We start from the raw sequence: 14,995 nt of genomic DNA on the forward strand, positions 1-14,995 counted from the left end.
AACGGGGACTGCCTTGCTTGTGTGGCTCATAAAGGTAGAGCTGGTGCCGGCTAGCTCGCCAGAAGCAGCGTCGAGGCTCCTGCAGCCGCCCCCTTTCTGTGCAGGCGAGCATTTGTTGGCGCTCCTCTGCAGACAGCAGTTCCTAGGTGCCCAGGAAAGGATGCTCTCTTGGATCTGGTTTCAGATAGTTTTCTCTGGGTTTAGGGAAAGTGGCTTACTTGATGCAGCTGGCAGGACGGAACTGGCGGAGGAGTAGATCCTTCAGTTGGTTCATTCTCACCAAGTAGTGTGGAAGCCAGGTCTTCCCTGGTGGCTCAGCTTAAGAATCCACCTGCAGTGCAGGAGACATCAGTTCGATCCCTGGATTGAGAAGATCCCCTGGAGGGGAGGGCATGGCACCCCACTCCAGTACTCTTGCCAGAAAAATCCCATGGACAGAGCCTGGCGGGCTAGAGTCCACAGGGTCGCAGAGTGAAGAGACTGAGAGACGCGACTGAAGAGACTGAGCACGCACGCACGCTGTGCGGAAGCCGTCATAGGTGTCCGAGCTGGGAGTCTTGCTCCTGAGTGGTGAAGCAGGACTCTTCCAGGAGTGAACGCTTGAATTCAGGTCTGAGCGAAAAGATCATTACAGCGTTCTTCCCACTCCTGGAGTCTGTTCTAGAGCCTGTGTTTTAGAAAATTGTGCAGCTCATCCTTTATAAAGAAATAGTTTCTCTTGTTTATTTTGGATAAACCAGCTCTGAGAGAGCCTGTTGTGAGTGAGTGTTCCGGATCCTGACGCCAGATCTCTTTGCCCTGCAGGGTCATGTTGTGGTTGCGGGTGGTGACTGTTGGGCCGCTGACCATGTGTAGGCATCATAGTGATGCCAACTGTGTAATCCCGAGTTGGCCTAAGGTTGGAACGCACGTGTGTGAGCTCGGGCAGAGTTGGTGGGGCCGCACTAATGATGGTGCTCTCTGGCCCCCGGCACTGCCCTCCACAGCAGCCCGCACCTCCAGCCAGGTGGCCTTCCCCATCGACTTCTTCGAGCACAACCAGCAGCTGAGCGACGTGGAGTTCGGTGGGAATGACCTCCTGCAGGTGTACAACGCGCAGCAGATAAAGCACCGGCTGAATTCCACTGGCATGTATGTGGCCAACACCAAGGTGAGGCCCGGCTGCACAGCCCTGGGTGCAGTCCCTGGGAGGCAGGGCTCGAGAGCAGTATGGTTTGAGGAACACATCTCCTGTCAGGGTGCGAGACTCACAGTCACTAACCCTTGACCCTAGTCTAACGATCCCAGAATAAACAGATACTCTCAGCTCCATGCAAAAGGGGTCCTGCTGCCATGTTACCAGCAGGGTTACCGTGCACAGGGCTCAGGAGGCGGTTAATGCCGGGGAGAAAAGGAGCCTGAAATGGAAGGGTCTCCTCCCTGCCTGTGTTTCCCGTCCTTGGAAGCAAGGGAGTCATTGCCAAGGAACTAAAGGATAAAGGTCTTGTGTAGGGTCGCACGTGTGTCACTGTCTTAGGGAGGCCCAGAAGTTGGCCCTTCAGAGCTTGTGTTCATTTTGCTATGTGCGCCTCTCCCCCCTCCAGCCCGGTGGCTTCACCATTGAGATCAGTAACAACAACAGCACCATGGTGATGACAGGCATGCGCATCCAGATTGGGACCCAGGCAATTGAGCGGGCCCCGTCGTACATTGAGATCTTCGGCAGAACCATGCAGCTTAACCTCAGTCGCTCACGCTGGTTCGACTTCCCCTTCACCAGAGAAGAAGCCCTGCAGGCTGATAAGAAGCTGAACCTCTTCAGTGAGTCCCCAGCTCCTGGCACAGATTGTATCCGTCTCTCGATTAATTCTGACCAAGGGGCCACTTCTCTGTGGCTCTCCAGGATTCTGGGGTCCCCCTGCTCTACTGATAGCTCTGTGATCTCTGCCATCAGGAAGCATTGAGCTTCATTTGAGATATAAAGGAGGCAAGGGATATACTTAAGAATAGGAGGGGTAGAGACGGGGCAGCTACTTCAGGGCTCGTTTCTATAGGCTTGAGTGACCTTGCCGATGTGGCTGCCTGCCTGTCTAGGCAGAAAGGTGGCGAGACTAACGCTTGACATCACAAAGCGCTCTGAAAGTGCAGTTGAGGGCCTCAGGGCACACGTCACCGAGAGGTGTTTAGCAGTGCCCTTAAAGCCTCAGAGTAGACATCTCGGGGCCTTCTATGAGGTTGACAACTTTCCCTACCATTTACTGGCTGGCCACCTGTCTCTTTCTTCCAGAAACAGTTGCTGTTAGTAGGAATGAGGATGATCTGTGCTTTGAACAAAAGGAGTGTTCCCTGGGGGTAGAGTTGGGAAACATGGTATTCTGATAGCACCAGAGGATCCCTGCACTGGTATTTGGGGTCTCTTCTTCTGAGAGACTTCGCAGACTTTTGGTTCATGGAACTGTGTCTACACGTATTCAGCATCTGTACCAGGTGAAAGTGCTGCTGAAGTCTCAGGAGATAAAGTTCCTTTCTGACCGTGAACTGTATGTGGCTCACCACGTGGTCCACACCAGTCTGGTCTGCTCTGGAGGGGGTGGTGTCACCCGTCAGAGATCATGCTTCCTAATGGCTTCTCGTGCCTGTTGTAGTTGGGGCCTCGGTGGATCCAGCAGGCGTCACCATGATCGATGCTGTGAAAATCTATGGCAAGACTAAGGAGCAGTTTGGCTGGCCTGATGAGCCTCCAGAAGAATTCCCTGCTGCCTCCGTCAGCAACATCTGTCCTTCGAACCTGACCCAGAGCAACGGCACTGGAGACAGCGACTCGGCGGCCCCGGCCGTCACGGGTGGCACCGTCCTGGAGAGGTACCGTGCTGGCGGGGCAGCCCTTTGTTCTCGCCGGCTCTGCTCTCCCGGCGGAACCTGAGTCTTGAGAGACCCAGCCCCTCCTAAGTGTCCCAGGCCTGGCCTGTGATTTTCAGGATTTCAAACCGCCCGCACACACAGGGTCTCCTGATGAGCAGACAGGGCTTGGCGGTGTGCTCAGAGCCGGCTAACTCCCAGGGCTCTGCCCAGGGGCTGCTGTCCCTTCCCTTCTCTTACTGCTCAGGTGCCCTTGGGAGCAGTCAGAGGCCGTTGACCAGACTATGCTTGAGCCAGAATTAGAGATTAGGATCCAGTCTTGCTGAAATTATAGGGGAAAATCTTCCCTTTCATTGTGATCTCATCATCTTTTCATCTTTCTCTGCAGCAGTTACTTCTTGTGGTAATAACACTGCTGCCAAGAGGCTGTCCCAGGCTTCTTGTAGCAGAGTTCAGAGCCCCCTGGGGCTCCCCCCAGTGGCCTTCTTAAGCACTGCGCTTGGCTTCTCTGTGCTGGGGAGCTGCTGGTTTGCCGCTGTAGATGCGGTGACTCAGAATGTAAGATGTTCATTTCTTACATTGAAGGTATAAGAGTAGCCTGGCTTGGAAGCACTGCCTCCCACCAGCAGCCTCCCTGCCCCTCCTTTTCTCTGTCTCCCCACGCCCTTCCCACTCTATTCTTATATTGTTTGCTTAGGATGTGTTTCCAGGTTTCTCTGAGCTTCACATTTTTTTCCTTTTTTTTTCTTTTGCTTCTCCCCCAAGTTCTGAAACTGAGTCCCTAACCAAGCTGGACCGGTTAGTATGCCCTCTTTCATTTCTTTGCACGAGCGAGTGTGTGTTAGAGAGCCGTGTAACTGATGGCGTGGCTTTGCGTTGATTCTGCTTCTGTGGACGAGTCCTGCTGCTGCTTTCTGTCTCCATCGTTGCATGGCTGCAGAGCTGTCCCGCGTCCCCGTGGAGAATGCGGGGGGCTGGACGTGCGCGCCTGGTGTAGGCCGCCCCGCCTTCCCCCACCGCCTCTGCAGGGGTGAGGAGGGCGTGGGGCGCCGAGTCAGTGGAGAAGGCCGGTCGTCGGAACAGCCAGGGAGCTTGTTCTGCTTCTGGGTCTTGTGCCCCAGGTCCCTTCCTCCTGCTGCCCTCTGCCCCTGGACCTTTTTCTTACCAGCTGCCTTCTCCACACTTGGCCCTGTCTGTCCAGAGCCTCAGCCCTCCCGACGGTGGTCTTTTTCCTGTGCTGCCTTAAACGCACACGAGGGGCCCTGGGCAGTGTTTCCTTTGGTACCCTTCAGTGGTTGGGTTTCTCATCCTTCCCTGAGAGAAAATTGCCCAGTTTTCTAAAGGGGCTTCATCGTACCCTTTGAATGTTCATGATTGGCATAAACCTAAAAATCCAGTTGGTTCTCTTCCCCATACTGGGCGACTCCTAGGAAGTGCTTTTGTGCATTTTCTTGGAGGTGTAAGTCAAGTATAGCTCTCCCAGTGTAGGAAGATGGCTTGAACCTCTCCCTTTGTGTATCCCCTTTGCCCACTGATCTCGGGGCACCTGAGCTTCGGGTCCTGTCACATCGAGACTGTTAAGCCTGTCTCCGTGATCCCTGCCACAGGCAGCAGAAGGAAGCGCCCTTATCCTCTTTGAGGAAGGAAAGCCCTGTCTTTGAGTAACGGATTATGCGCGTGGCCTCAGGTTGATCTGCAAGCAGGAGCCAGGCTCCTTCCGGCCTGTGACACAGGGAACCCCACGCGTGGTGCCGGTGGCAGGTCTTACCGTGCTTTGATTTCGTATTTGGCATCCACTAGCTGTCCCTGAGGGCCTCGGGACTAGTCTGCGCAGGCTAAAGCACCAGGCGGAGGGAAGGGGGGCTCTGGTACTCAAGCCAGCTTTTCTGTCTCCCCAGGCTGGTTGTGAGTTCTTTAGAAGCCCTGGAAAGCTGCTTTGCTGTTGGCCCAATCATCGAGAAGGCAAGTTACTTTTTTAAAGCACATGGAAGCTTTCTGAAGAGGCAGGAGGTCAGTGGAGTGGTCAGAGGCCCCAAAGCCTTTCAGCTCAAGTACATTTATAGCATGATCTTGATTTGCAAAGGTGATCCAGTGGAGTCTTCAGCTTAAGGCTTTATGTCCTACTTCCAGGGCCCCATGGAGGAGTGTTCTGTAAAACAGGACGAGTGCTAATTAAAGAGCACTGTTGCAGAAGTCCTGATCTTGGTCTCGATTGCTGGCGATGTCGTGGGAGGGTTGTGATCTCGAAGTTCTTTGTTTTGTTCCCTGCGGCCCATGGAGCCCACGCTAGTCCTGGTAGCCGGGAAGGGGGAGGGCAGAGTGTGGGCAGCTCATCCTGCATGGACGGTGTGGGGTCAGTGGCAACCCTGCTGTCTTCTGCATCAGGAGAGAAACAAGAACGCAGCTCAGGAGCTGGCCACGCTGCTGCTGTCCCTGCCAGCCCCTGCCAGCGTCCAGCAGCAGTCCAAGAGCCTTCTGGCGAGCCTGCACACCAGCCGCTCAGCCTACCACAGCCACAAGGTAATCAGGGGCGTCTCCTGTCAAGGCGGACGTGGTGGCACTGACGGGAGAGCAAGTAAGTTGGCCTTTTGGATGCCAGCAAGGGTGTCACGGAGTCAGGCGGAGAGAGGAGAGCATTGAGGTCAGACCCACGTAGCCTCTAGGTTCTCCTGAGAAAGGAGTACCACTCAGAATGAGGACAGGCCTCTAACAGGCCCCTGGTTTGCGTTTTTTTTTTTTTTTTTTCCCTGTTATATCAGTAGAATCGACAAGATCTAAGGAAGGGAGGGGAGGGACATTTGAGTCGGGCTTCTCGCTGGAGGACGGGGAGGGATGTCTCTCGGGTCAGGACTGCTGGTGCTGTCACTCCTGGGGTCCCGTGCAGGCCTCAGGGAGGAGGGCTTACTTGTTTGGGAAGAATTTGGTGAGTGGGTGAAAGAGACTCAGGGAAGTCTGGGGAGAGGGAGTCTCACCTATTAAAGTAAGTAGCAATGGAAGACAGTAAGTTTGGCCAGTTTCTATGAATAGAAAAGAGTGTCAACATTTCAGATCCATGAGGAGGGAGCCACCAGCCTGAATGCCTTGGTTAGCTTTTCTGCCTCCAGTGCAGAGAATTGAGAAACGCGAGTTTAACTTGCTGAACCTCTCAAGGAAAGGCAGTTTTGGAAACAGCTTTGGTATGAATCTGTAGAGAAATTACTTTGTAGGAAAGAAACCTGGGATGTTGCCATTCTGGAGAATTGGCTGGTTCTGGTTTTCCAATCAGACTTTGATACTGATTTCATGGCTTTCAAGTATTTTTAAGTGGCTTTAGCATTTTATGTTTAAGAAGTAGAACTGTGTTGGGCTGCCCTGAAGGTTTCTTTCAGGTAGTCGGTGGTAATTAACCTGTTCCCTTGAGAGGAAGTCGCCAGCCTGACAGTCTGCCAGTTCCTCTCTCCTCTGGGCTTTAGCACCCAGGCCTTCTTTGCCTTTGGCTCATCCTCTGTGATTCTTTGGTTGTAGGATCAGGCCTTGCTGAGCAAAGCTGTGCAGTGTCTCAACACATCGAGCAAAGAAGGCAAGGATCTGGACCCTGAGGTCTTCCAGAGGCTGGTGGTCACGGCGCGCTCCATCGCCGTCACGCGCCCTAACAACCTGGTGCACTTCACGGAGTCCAGGCTGCCCCAGACGGAAACAGGTGAACTTGGCCTGTGTGGCCGCGGCCCTGAAGCCTGCCTGCTCATCTTCTTCACTCTCTCATCTTCTCGTAGTTCTCTCTGGCCTCTGATGGACTTCGTGCTCTGAGATAGGGGTCTCACTGGCTCGTCTTTATAGCTTGTAGGGCTTCTGACATTAGAGTTGTACCATTTTAATAAATAGATACTGTTTCCAGTGCTTACCCCTTGGGTTACTCTTGAGTTTACTTAGTGTTCTGGACATCAGATGTAATCGGGCTCTGAAGTTACTGTCTCTTTAAAATCTTCAGGGGAAGGTTAAGCTTGTGCCCTGGTTGCTTTAAAGTAAGAGAATCAATCATATCTTCTGCTTTGGCGCTGTTCTTTTGCCAGTATTTTATTAACATGAGTAGCAGCCTGTCTCAGCGCTTGATGCTGTTTCCTCCTCTCCTCGTGCTGGCTGGGTACCGTACCTGCTTGGCTTTCATCAAATAGAGCTTATCAATGCCTTTACGGTTCTGTTATTCACATGCTCCCACAGGTTGTCGTCATCCTGTTCCTCCTCTAATACTATAATCCAGGAATCTTTTTAGAAAGTCTAAGATGTTCCCCTAGGTTTTAGAAGTCGAACAGTTGGACCTCAGATCTCTGACTCTGCTGTAAGATCCTGAATGCTCCCCCTGTTACTTAATTCTAACATCACTGTTTTCTGTGATATTCCTTTCCCAGACTGTTTTTTTCCTAGATGTGCCTGCTGGAATCTAGGGATAGTTGGCATATTGATTGGGGCCCCACTTGAAACTCCCTCCCCAGGCAAGCTTCCTTGACCTGAGTTAACCTTAAAACAAATTAAATTCCATCTTCAATTTACCGTCGTTAATAATTTTTTTTTCTCCTGCTTAGAAGGAGCAGATGAGGGGCGAGAACCTCAGAAGCAGTTGGAGGGAGACTCCTGTAGTTTCATCACGCAGCTGGTGAACCACTTCTGGAAACTCCATGCCTCCAAACCCAAGAATGCCTTCTTGGCGCCTGCCTGCCTGCCAGGTATCAAGTTAAAAGGGACATTTGATAGTGAAACCTGATGTAAGTTCTTTCTTTGAACAGATTGTACTCTTCACCTTGAGCCTTCATCATCCATCTCTTCCAGACTGAATATTTAGGAAATACAAGTCTGTGAGATCAATGTTCCTGATGGAGGAATTTAGCAGTGTAGCAGAGGGATGGAACTTTCTTGATCTCTCCATGTCGGGTTGCATACTTCACATAAAGACGTGTGTGTGTGTGTGCGCGCGCGCGTGCACGCATGCATGCCTCCTTAGTGGTGTTTATGATTGTTTTAAAAAATCTTGGAAAGCTTGATTCAAAGCCAGTTAAAAAGGTAAAAGTTAAACATCATCCTAGAGAATTACTGTATTTCTAAGCTATTGCTGCCTTTAGTGTCTAACTCTTCATACTGTCCAAGGGTTAGGTGGAAGAGCCAGCTCTGAAGAGCTGGAAGAGGAGAAGGGCCCCTGCTGCTCACTTGTGTTTGGGTGTTGCTCGGGCAGTAAACCCCAAACGCGTGTTCAGGACGTCTTATCACCTGAGGTCTGGGGATCATTGGGAACATTTGGACTCTGCTCACTTCTTCACAGTTGTCTGCTCTGTATTTTGATATCTATAGAGAGTAGGTCTATTTATTTCTGTGATTCAGGGTATCTGGAAAAGCTTTTGGGGCAATTGGAGAGACTTAGGAGACTGTTAATGGAATAGATCATAAATAATGCTGACGGCCTGCATTCTGCGTGTGTGTGTTTCGTTTGTTTCTCCCTGTATGTGCTCTCCTTTAGGCCTGACTCACATTGAAGCTACCGTCAACGCTCTGGTGGACATTATCCACGGCTACTGTACCTGTGAGCTGGACTGCATTAACACAGCATCCAGGATCTACATGCAGATGCTCTTGTGTCCCGTACGTATCCTTACCACCCCGATAATCGTAACTATCCAGCCTAACATCTGGAAAAAAATTTTTTTATAACTTTGCTATCTAATGAAATAAAGTAGACTTAAGGGAAGGCAGTGGAAATTAAGAATTTGCGGATCAGTAAACCCTGTAGCATCTTACTCATTCCACGGAAAGAAAGGTTGGAAAAGGGAATGGACTTGGTCTTGCTCATCCAGTTGCTGAGGAGTGTACTGATGGTTGTTTCACAGTTCATGCTAAGTAAGTATTGATTAAATGACCACCTGGATGAACACCGTCAGGGTCTGCTTGCAGCGACTCTAGCGCAGAAGCGAGTGTTGAAAGGACTGGTTTTAGCACAGAGTTACGATGAGCCTGGTCCTCTGAGGAAAAGGCAAACCCCGTGTGTACAGAGCCGAGGGACTTCAGGGACAAGTGACCTGCCAGTCTCTTACCAGGAGCTAAGAGCAGGATGCAGTGTACAGGTCTTCTCTGTGCCAGGTCGGGGAGTGGACTTGGCTGCTGACCTGATGCAGCAGGTTACAGGTGAGAGTAGGCAGATTTTCCACAGGCGTGTAAGCAATGGTCCAAGAATGCAAAGTGTTTTATACAAGTGTCATAAATAACATTAAAACCTAAGAATGATGGTTTTTTTCAACCTCAGGATCCTGCTGTGAGCTTCTCTTGTAAACAAGCTCTAATTCGCGTCCTCAGGCCAAGGAACAAAAGGAGACACGTGACATTGCCCTCCTCCCCTCGAAGCAACACTCCAATGGGTAATGTGAGGTCTGAGTTTGGGCTCGTGTGAGCGTGGTGGGTAGGGGAGAAGGCAGACACAGCTTTAGGACATGCTGCTTGTGTGACCGAGGTCCTGGAGACTTCTGTTTCCGAGTCCATGGGCGCACTCTGCCTTATGCCTTGAAGGATTAAAGGTGGCATGTAAAAAGCTTACGGCAAGAAGAATGAGAGAAAGGCAAGTTGAAGCCGAGGGAGGATAAGGGTGCAACAATAAAATCAAGCCGAGGACATCAGACCTACACCACGGAGTCCCGCGTGGTAGTTAATGAGGCACTTGTGTTTGGCAGAAAGCTTCTAAAAAGCCATAGCAAAAACGAAATGAGAACAGTTCAAAAACCATAGTGACTAAAAAAACCCTCCATTTTTCAGGAACTGAAAAATTTCCTGGTATGAATACTCTTACGTTAAGGGTCCATTTTGTTGCCTAATGGGTAGTATGCTCAATGGTTTTGCCTCCAGTAAGACTGAAGGTAAATTTCACAAGAAAGTTCCCTCTTCATACACTTGGATACAAGTCAAGGACATACATTTAACATTTTTTAGTAAAAGCAGTTCTAAAAATTGTCCGAATCGTAGCCTTAGTATCTTGTGTAACTCTGGTTACTTGGTTTGGCTCAGGAGTAAAACTCCAATGAGAGTCACATAGGCAGTTTAAGGTTTTCTATTAGGCACTTGATAAAGAGTAAAAAGAAATACATGACATGAACTTACTAATAATCCAGTATATAAAAAATATCATTTTAACGTGTTAATCTAAAAAATAGTAGTAGTAAAACATTCTCCATTCCTGAAACAATTTTCTGGAAGAGTTTTAAGCTTCTGGTGTGTGCTGTGTCCATCAGCACCCCTTCCCACGGGGACGTGCCGCACTGTAGCTCGTGGCTGTGGCTGTTTATGGTGCAGTGCAGGCCTGGAGGCGCTCGTGCAGCTTCACGACCTTCAGGTGACCCTCCTTGACCGTCATTCACCTTATCTAAGTCTTTGCTGCGTCAGGCAACGATTTGTGCATCTTTTGTCTGAGGAGACTCTCGAGTGCGTCAACAGTTTGTTTCCAATTAAGGCACATCCACGTGTGTTTTCAGCCCTTCAAGCAGAAGGCGAGGTCTCCGTCCTCTTCCGACAGTTAGGGGTCTAACCTAGGCGTCTCCGTTTCCAGGAGGCCTCTCCCCTCCACACCGGAGCTGGCCGGGGTAGTGCTTTCCAGGAGGCCTCTCCCCTCCACACCGGAGCTGGCCAGGGCAGTGCTGTCCTCAGTCTCATCCAGCGGTTTCACAGTTCACTTGGCTCTTCTCATAAGAATTATGCAGTGTGAAAACCTCACGGACGCAATTGTTTCTGGGGAGGAAAAAAGTATAACACTCCAAGCTGCCATGAGCGATAGCAGATAGGCAATCTCAATTGTAGTATTTTCCCTGTCTTGCCCAAGGACTCCTGAGGGTTGATGGGAGCTCTTGGGGTCTGCTGGTCTTAGATTTTTCTGCTTTATGGAATCCAAAATTCCACAAAGGATTTTGTTTTCCTTCATCGGCCAGAAAAGACTTATCCTAAGTGGGGCCAGCTGTCACTGCCAGCCCCCGCTTCCCAGATCCTGCCGGATCCAGGAAGCAAGAGGACAAGGCCAGACGTGGCCCCCGGAGTTACCCTCGCGGCACAGGGCGCTAGCTGGTGGCTCGTGTCGGCTTCTGTTTGCTCTGTAGCTTGTCTTCCCACGCCCCGGGGGAGGGTCGAGCAAGTGCCTTCCGGTGATGGGGGTTTCTCTGACTCAGGAGACAAGGACGACGACGACGATGATGACGCAGATGAGAAAATGCAGTCATCGGGGATCCCGAATGGTGGTCACATCCGTCAGGAAAGCCAGGAGCAGAGTGAGGTGGACCACGGAGATTTTGAGATGGTGGTGAGTCTGGCAGCAGGCGGGCAGGAGGAGCCTCGGCACACTCCTCCAGCTCTTGTTCGGGGGCTTCCACAAGCTCCCGTAGCCACGGGACACTGATGGAGCTCTCTCTCTGCAGTCTGAGTCGATGGTCCTGGAGACGGCGGAAAATGTCAACAATGGCAACCCCTCTCCCCTGGAGGCCCTGCTGGCAGGTGCAGAGGGCTTCCCCCCCATGCTGGACATCCCGCCGGACGCAGACGACGAGACCATGGTTGAGCTAGCCATTGCCCTGAGCCTGCAGCAGGACCAGCAAGGTAGAAGGCAGTGTCAGGAACACAGCGGCCCCTTGGCCTGGCACAGGAAAGAGGGTCTGGCAGTTACTGATAACCAGCTGACTTAGCTTATCCCCAGACGTGGGGAGAGGGCGATCTGGGTGAGAGCTGTGCAGAGACACAGGTGGAGAGTGAGAGGGACTGAGCCGGGCTTCTCAGTGTGGGGGCCGATCTCATAGTGCTGGTAGTTTGGTCTTTAGGCTTGTTTCCTCCTGAATTGGATAGATTCCTCCAGCCTGTGTCCTGCCTGAGCTGAAGGAAGCTTCCGCCATCTCTGTAACTGGATTTGGTGGGTGGACAGCCCTGGCTGTTGAGTAGCTTCCTCTAGGCCAGAGTGGGTCACACGCTGGCGAGTGAAGGCGCTGAGGGCAGCAGGCGGCCGAGGCAGCGCTGTGGACGGGATGTGGCGGGGACGCCGTGCTCACTCTCCACTTGTTTCCCAGGCAGCAGCAGCAGTGCCCTGGGCCTGCAGAGCCTGGGGCTGTCCGGCCAGGCACCCAGCTCTTCCTCTCTGGACGCAGGAACCCTCTCTGACACCACAGCATCAGGTAACTGTCCGCAGCAAGGAGCGCGGCTCAGGGCCCCAGGACCCTCGGGCCTCGTCTCCAGTGCTGTGAGAGTGTCACGGGCAGCTGCTTTGACAGGCCATTCTGGACTTCCTGCTTCTGCCTTGGCTTTAGAAATGCGGGCGCGGAAGGCCCAGCGCTGCAGCTCGGCAAAGTCGCTATGGCTCCGCTTCCCTCCACTTTGCATGCTGCCTGGCTTCAGCTGATTCCCCCAGAAAGGCCAGGAGCAGCTTGCAGGTTAACCAGCTTTAGGGCTGAAATCACAGCTTTCAGGCTTCTTCACCAGAGTTCTAACATTTTAGACGAGATCAAGAGGGAGACAAGAAACAGAGCGCATACCTTTTAACTTCTTTCTCTTGAACTACAAGAAGCAGAGTGAACGCTTCAGGTCAGCGTGCGTCACCACCAGGGATCTGAGCTTGGGGGGTAGGGTTTTTATGGACAATTCAAACGCATAGGAAATCTTCAGACTTCATTTTGTGTTTACTTTCAATGTCTTTCCTAATTTGATTAAAAAAACCCTCAACATCCTGAGTGGAGAGTTGGACCGAATAGAGGAGGATGGAGCATCTCAACAGTCTCCTGGAAAGTCAGCCCCTGAGTAATCGAAGGGTTGATGGAGAGTCTTCAGACTGATGTGTCCCGTGTGTGTGTGTGTGTGTGTGTGTGTGTGTGTGTGTGTGTGTGTTTTCCTTTCTTCCCTGTTTGGCCTCTCATCCTCCGTAGTTGAGGCAGGGAGAAGCTGGCTCCCCCTCACCTGCTGCCGTGCCTTGCTGCTTCCCTTGGGGCTCTTGAGTTGCTGTCACTTCAGGCTTGGCGGTCGCTGTTGTGCGGTGCGGTTGTGTTCCTGCTGTGCTCTGTGGCTGTCTTGGCTTTCCTCCCCCGTGTATCTCATCCAGCATTATCCTCCTGTCTCAGCTCCGCCCTGATCCTGGATGCTGTGGCTGTCTCTGGGGAATTTCCTTGCTTCATTATTAGCATCTGATGAGGAAGTTTGAAATTTCCCAGTGAGCTCCCCTCTGGACCGTCTGATTGAAAAAAAACAACCAGGGTTGATTCAAGAGCTCATGATAAGTGATTTCCTAGCATTAGCGTAAATTGATTACAAAACAAATCTCCTGAAAATTCAGAATCTGTGCTTTTGAGTGGTACTGGCTAGTTTCTGATCTCAGCAGGTGTCAGTAACACCTAGACGATGGTGACCGTGAAGCATTTTAGCTAGAACACTGTCCGTGTCACAGATTCTTGAATCTTGGCGCGGTTTCACTTACACTGTGCCGTGGCAGCGAAGGAAATGCCCAGTGAGCTGGGTTTCGCGTCTGTCTCAGTGCCGTGTGCGACACTCCATGTAGTGTCTGTTCCTGTTATGAGTAACCAGCAAAGCAGACCTTTCCCTTTTTCCTCGGACGACAGGGTGTCTAAACTGCATTGTGTCCACCACGCTGTGTGGTCTGCTGCCTTCGCCCTGAGAAGGGTTTTCCCTGTAACAGCTCTCGTTACTCTCTCAGCTCCAGCCTCAGACGATGAGGGCAGCACGGCCGCGACGGACGGCTCCACCCTGCGGACCTCCCCTGCCGACCACGGGGGCAGTGTGGGCTCGGAGAGCGGGGGCAGTGCCGTGGACTCGGTGGCTGGCGAGCACAGCGGTAATGTGGCTGGAGGCCCTGACCTCCTTGGGCAGAGGGTGGGGGCAAAGTAGGCATCCTGCCTGGGCCCTGGGGTTGGTCTCGGCAGAGGGAAGTTTAACAGTCTGTTAGTGGAAGAAAAAAATGATGTACGTAATTCCAAATCATGATTCATTTAAGACAACTATGGTATGACTTAGAAAGCAGTCATGCTGTGGTCTTTGCTTCTCTCGTTGTGGGGAGAGATTTGGGGCAGTCCTGCTGTTCACAGCCTGGTGTATCAGTAGAGCAGGCCATCTGTGCTCGCTGGTGGGGGCGGGGCTCTAAAATGAGGAAGCATGACAGAGCCATTTTGGTTTGTTCTTAAAAAATCAGTCTTTGTTTAAAAATTGGATATGAACTTTTTTTTGTGAAAGAGATACAGAGTAGCTGATAATTCTCTAGAGTCCCAAATCAGTATAGGCTTTCTCTGAAATACGAGATGGAAATACATCAGCAGCTGAGATTAAGATTAGTCTTATGGGTGGATCTTACATTCTTTGGGTACCCAGAAAGTCATTTTAGTCATCAGGTGTCACAGGGCCGAAATCGTGAATTCAATCCTTATTGAGCTTTACGTAAAAGAAAGCATTTTTCTAAAGCTATCACTCAGATAGCTTCAGAATGCATTGGATTTCACCAGGCTCTACGAGTTTATTAGCCGTTTCTAAACCATTTCCCTCTAGTGTCTGGCCGGAGCAGTGCTTATGGTGATGCCACGGCGGAGGGGCATCCGGCTGGACCAGGAAGCGTCAGTTCAAGCACTGGCGCCATCAGCACCACCACCGGGCACCAGGAAGGAGACGGCTCCGAGGGCGAAGGAGAGGGGGATGGGGAAGCAGACGTCCACGCTAGCAACAGGTCAGGGCCGGGCCGCCAGCACGCGGGGTCTTTCCTGGGGGGCGTGTTTGGGGGTGAGGTTGATACATCAGTTGCTGGAGGTGGAGAGGTGACAGCAGTGTATTTCTTTTGAAATGTAAAGTTATAGACTCAGAAACAGTTTAAAAATGGGAAGAAGCGTGCTAGGTCTATCTCCTGGTCCTAACTGCAATTGGATCAAGTCAGTTGCAGACAAAGTATAAAGTGGTTTTTCTCGTAAGGCGTGCCTGTGTCCCTTAAAGTGATTGTCATAAAACCATGTGTCCTTACTCAAATCTTTCTTCTTCCGTCATTAACCATAGACTCATCTTGTACCATTCTCCTTATAAGTGGCACTGTTCTGGGCTCAACAGTGACAGGTATGAGGTGATGCTAGCAGTGAGTCCTTGTTCAGTGTGTTAGGTGAGAGAATTAAGACAGCAAATACGTCTAGAAATACCC

The 14,995-nt window shown here is 51.4% G+C and overlaps 1 protein-coding gene across 5 annotated transcripts in view; it reads left to right on the plus strand.

Annotated features, from left to right (window-relative positions):
- Positions 1-14,995, plus strand: part of UBR4 (ubiquitin protein ligase E3 component n-recognin 4) — a 136,845-nt gene that overhangs the window by 61,073 nt on the left and 60,777 nt on the right. The window contains exons 47-62 of one of the 5 annotated variants that reach the window (XM_061395037.1): positions 987-1,150; positions 1,584-1,800; positions 2,625-2,841; positions 3,604-3,636; positions 4,737-4,800; positions 5,224-5,358; positions 6,343-6,517; positions 7,224-7,307; positions 7,398-7,538; positions 8,324-8,445; positions 9,104-9,215; positions 11,004-11,134; positions 11,250-11,427; positions 11,889-11,993; positions 13,520-13,657; positions 14,362-14,536. In XM_061395037.1, the coding sequence (XP_061251021.1) occupies positions 987-1,150; positions 1,584-1,800; positions 2,625-2,841; positions 3,604-3,636; positions 4,737-4,800; positions 5,224-5,358; positions 6,343-6,517; positions 7,224-7,307; positions 7,398-7,538; positions 8,324-8,445; positions 9,104-9,215; positions 11,004-11,134; positions 11,250-11,427; positions 11,889-11,993; positions 13,520-13,657; positions 14,362-14,536 (2,191 nt within the window). The remainder of the gene's footprint in view (positions 1-986; positions 1,151-1,583; positions 1,801-2,624; positions 2,842-3,603; positions 3,637-4,736; positions 4,801-5,223; positions 5,359-6,342; positions 6,518-7,223; positions 7,308-7,397; positions 7,539-8,323; positions 8,446-9,103; positions 9,216-11,003; positions 11,135-11,249; positions 11,428-11,888; positions 11,994-13,519; positions 13,658-14,361; positions 14,537-14,995) is intronic. The other 4 variants (XM_061395067.1, XM_061395058.1, XM_061395047.1 and 1 more) reach the window with 4 other exon arrangements.

Source organism: Bos javanicus, chromosome 2 (genome assembly GCF_032452875.1).
Source record: "Bos javanicus breed banteng chromosome 2, ARS-OSU_banteng_1.0, whole genome shotgun sequence".
Classification (NCBI taxonomy): domain Eukaryota; kingdom Metazoa; phylum Chordata; class Mammalia; order Artiodactyla; family Bovidae; genus Bos; species Bos javanicus.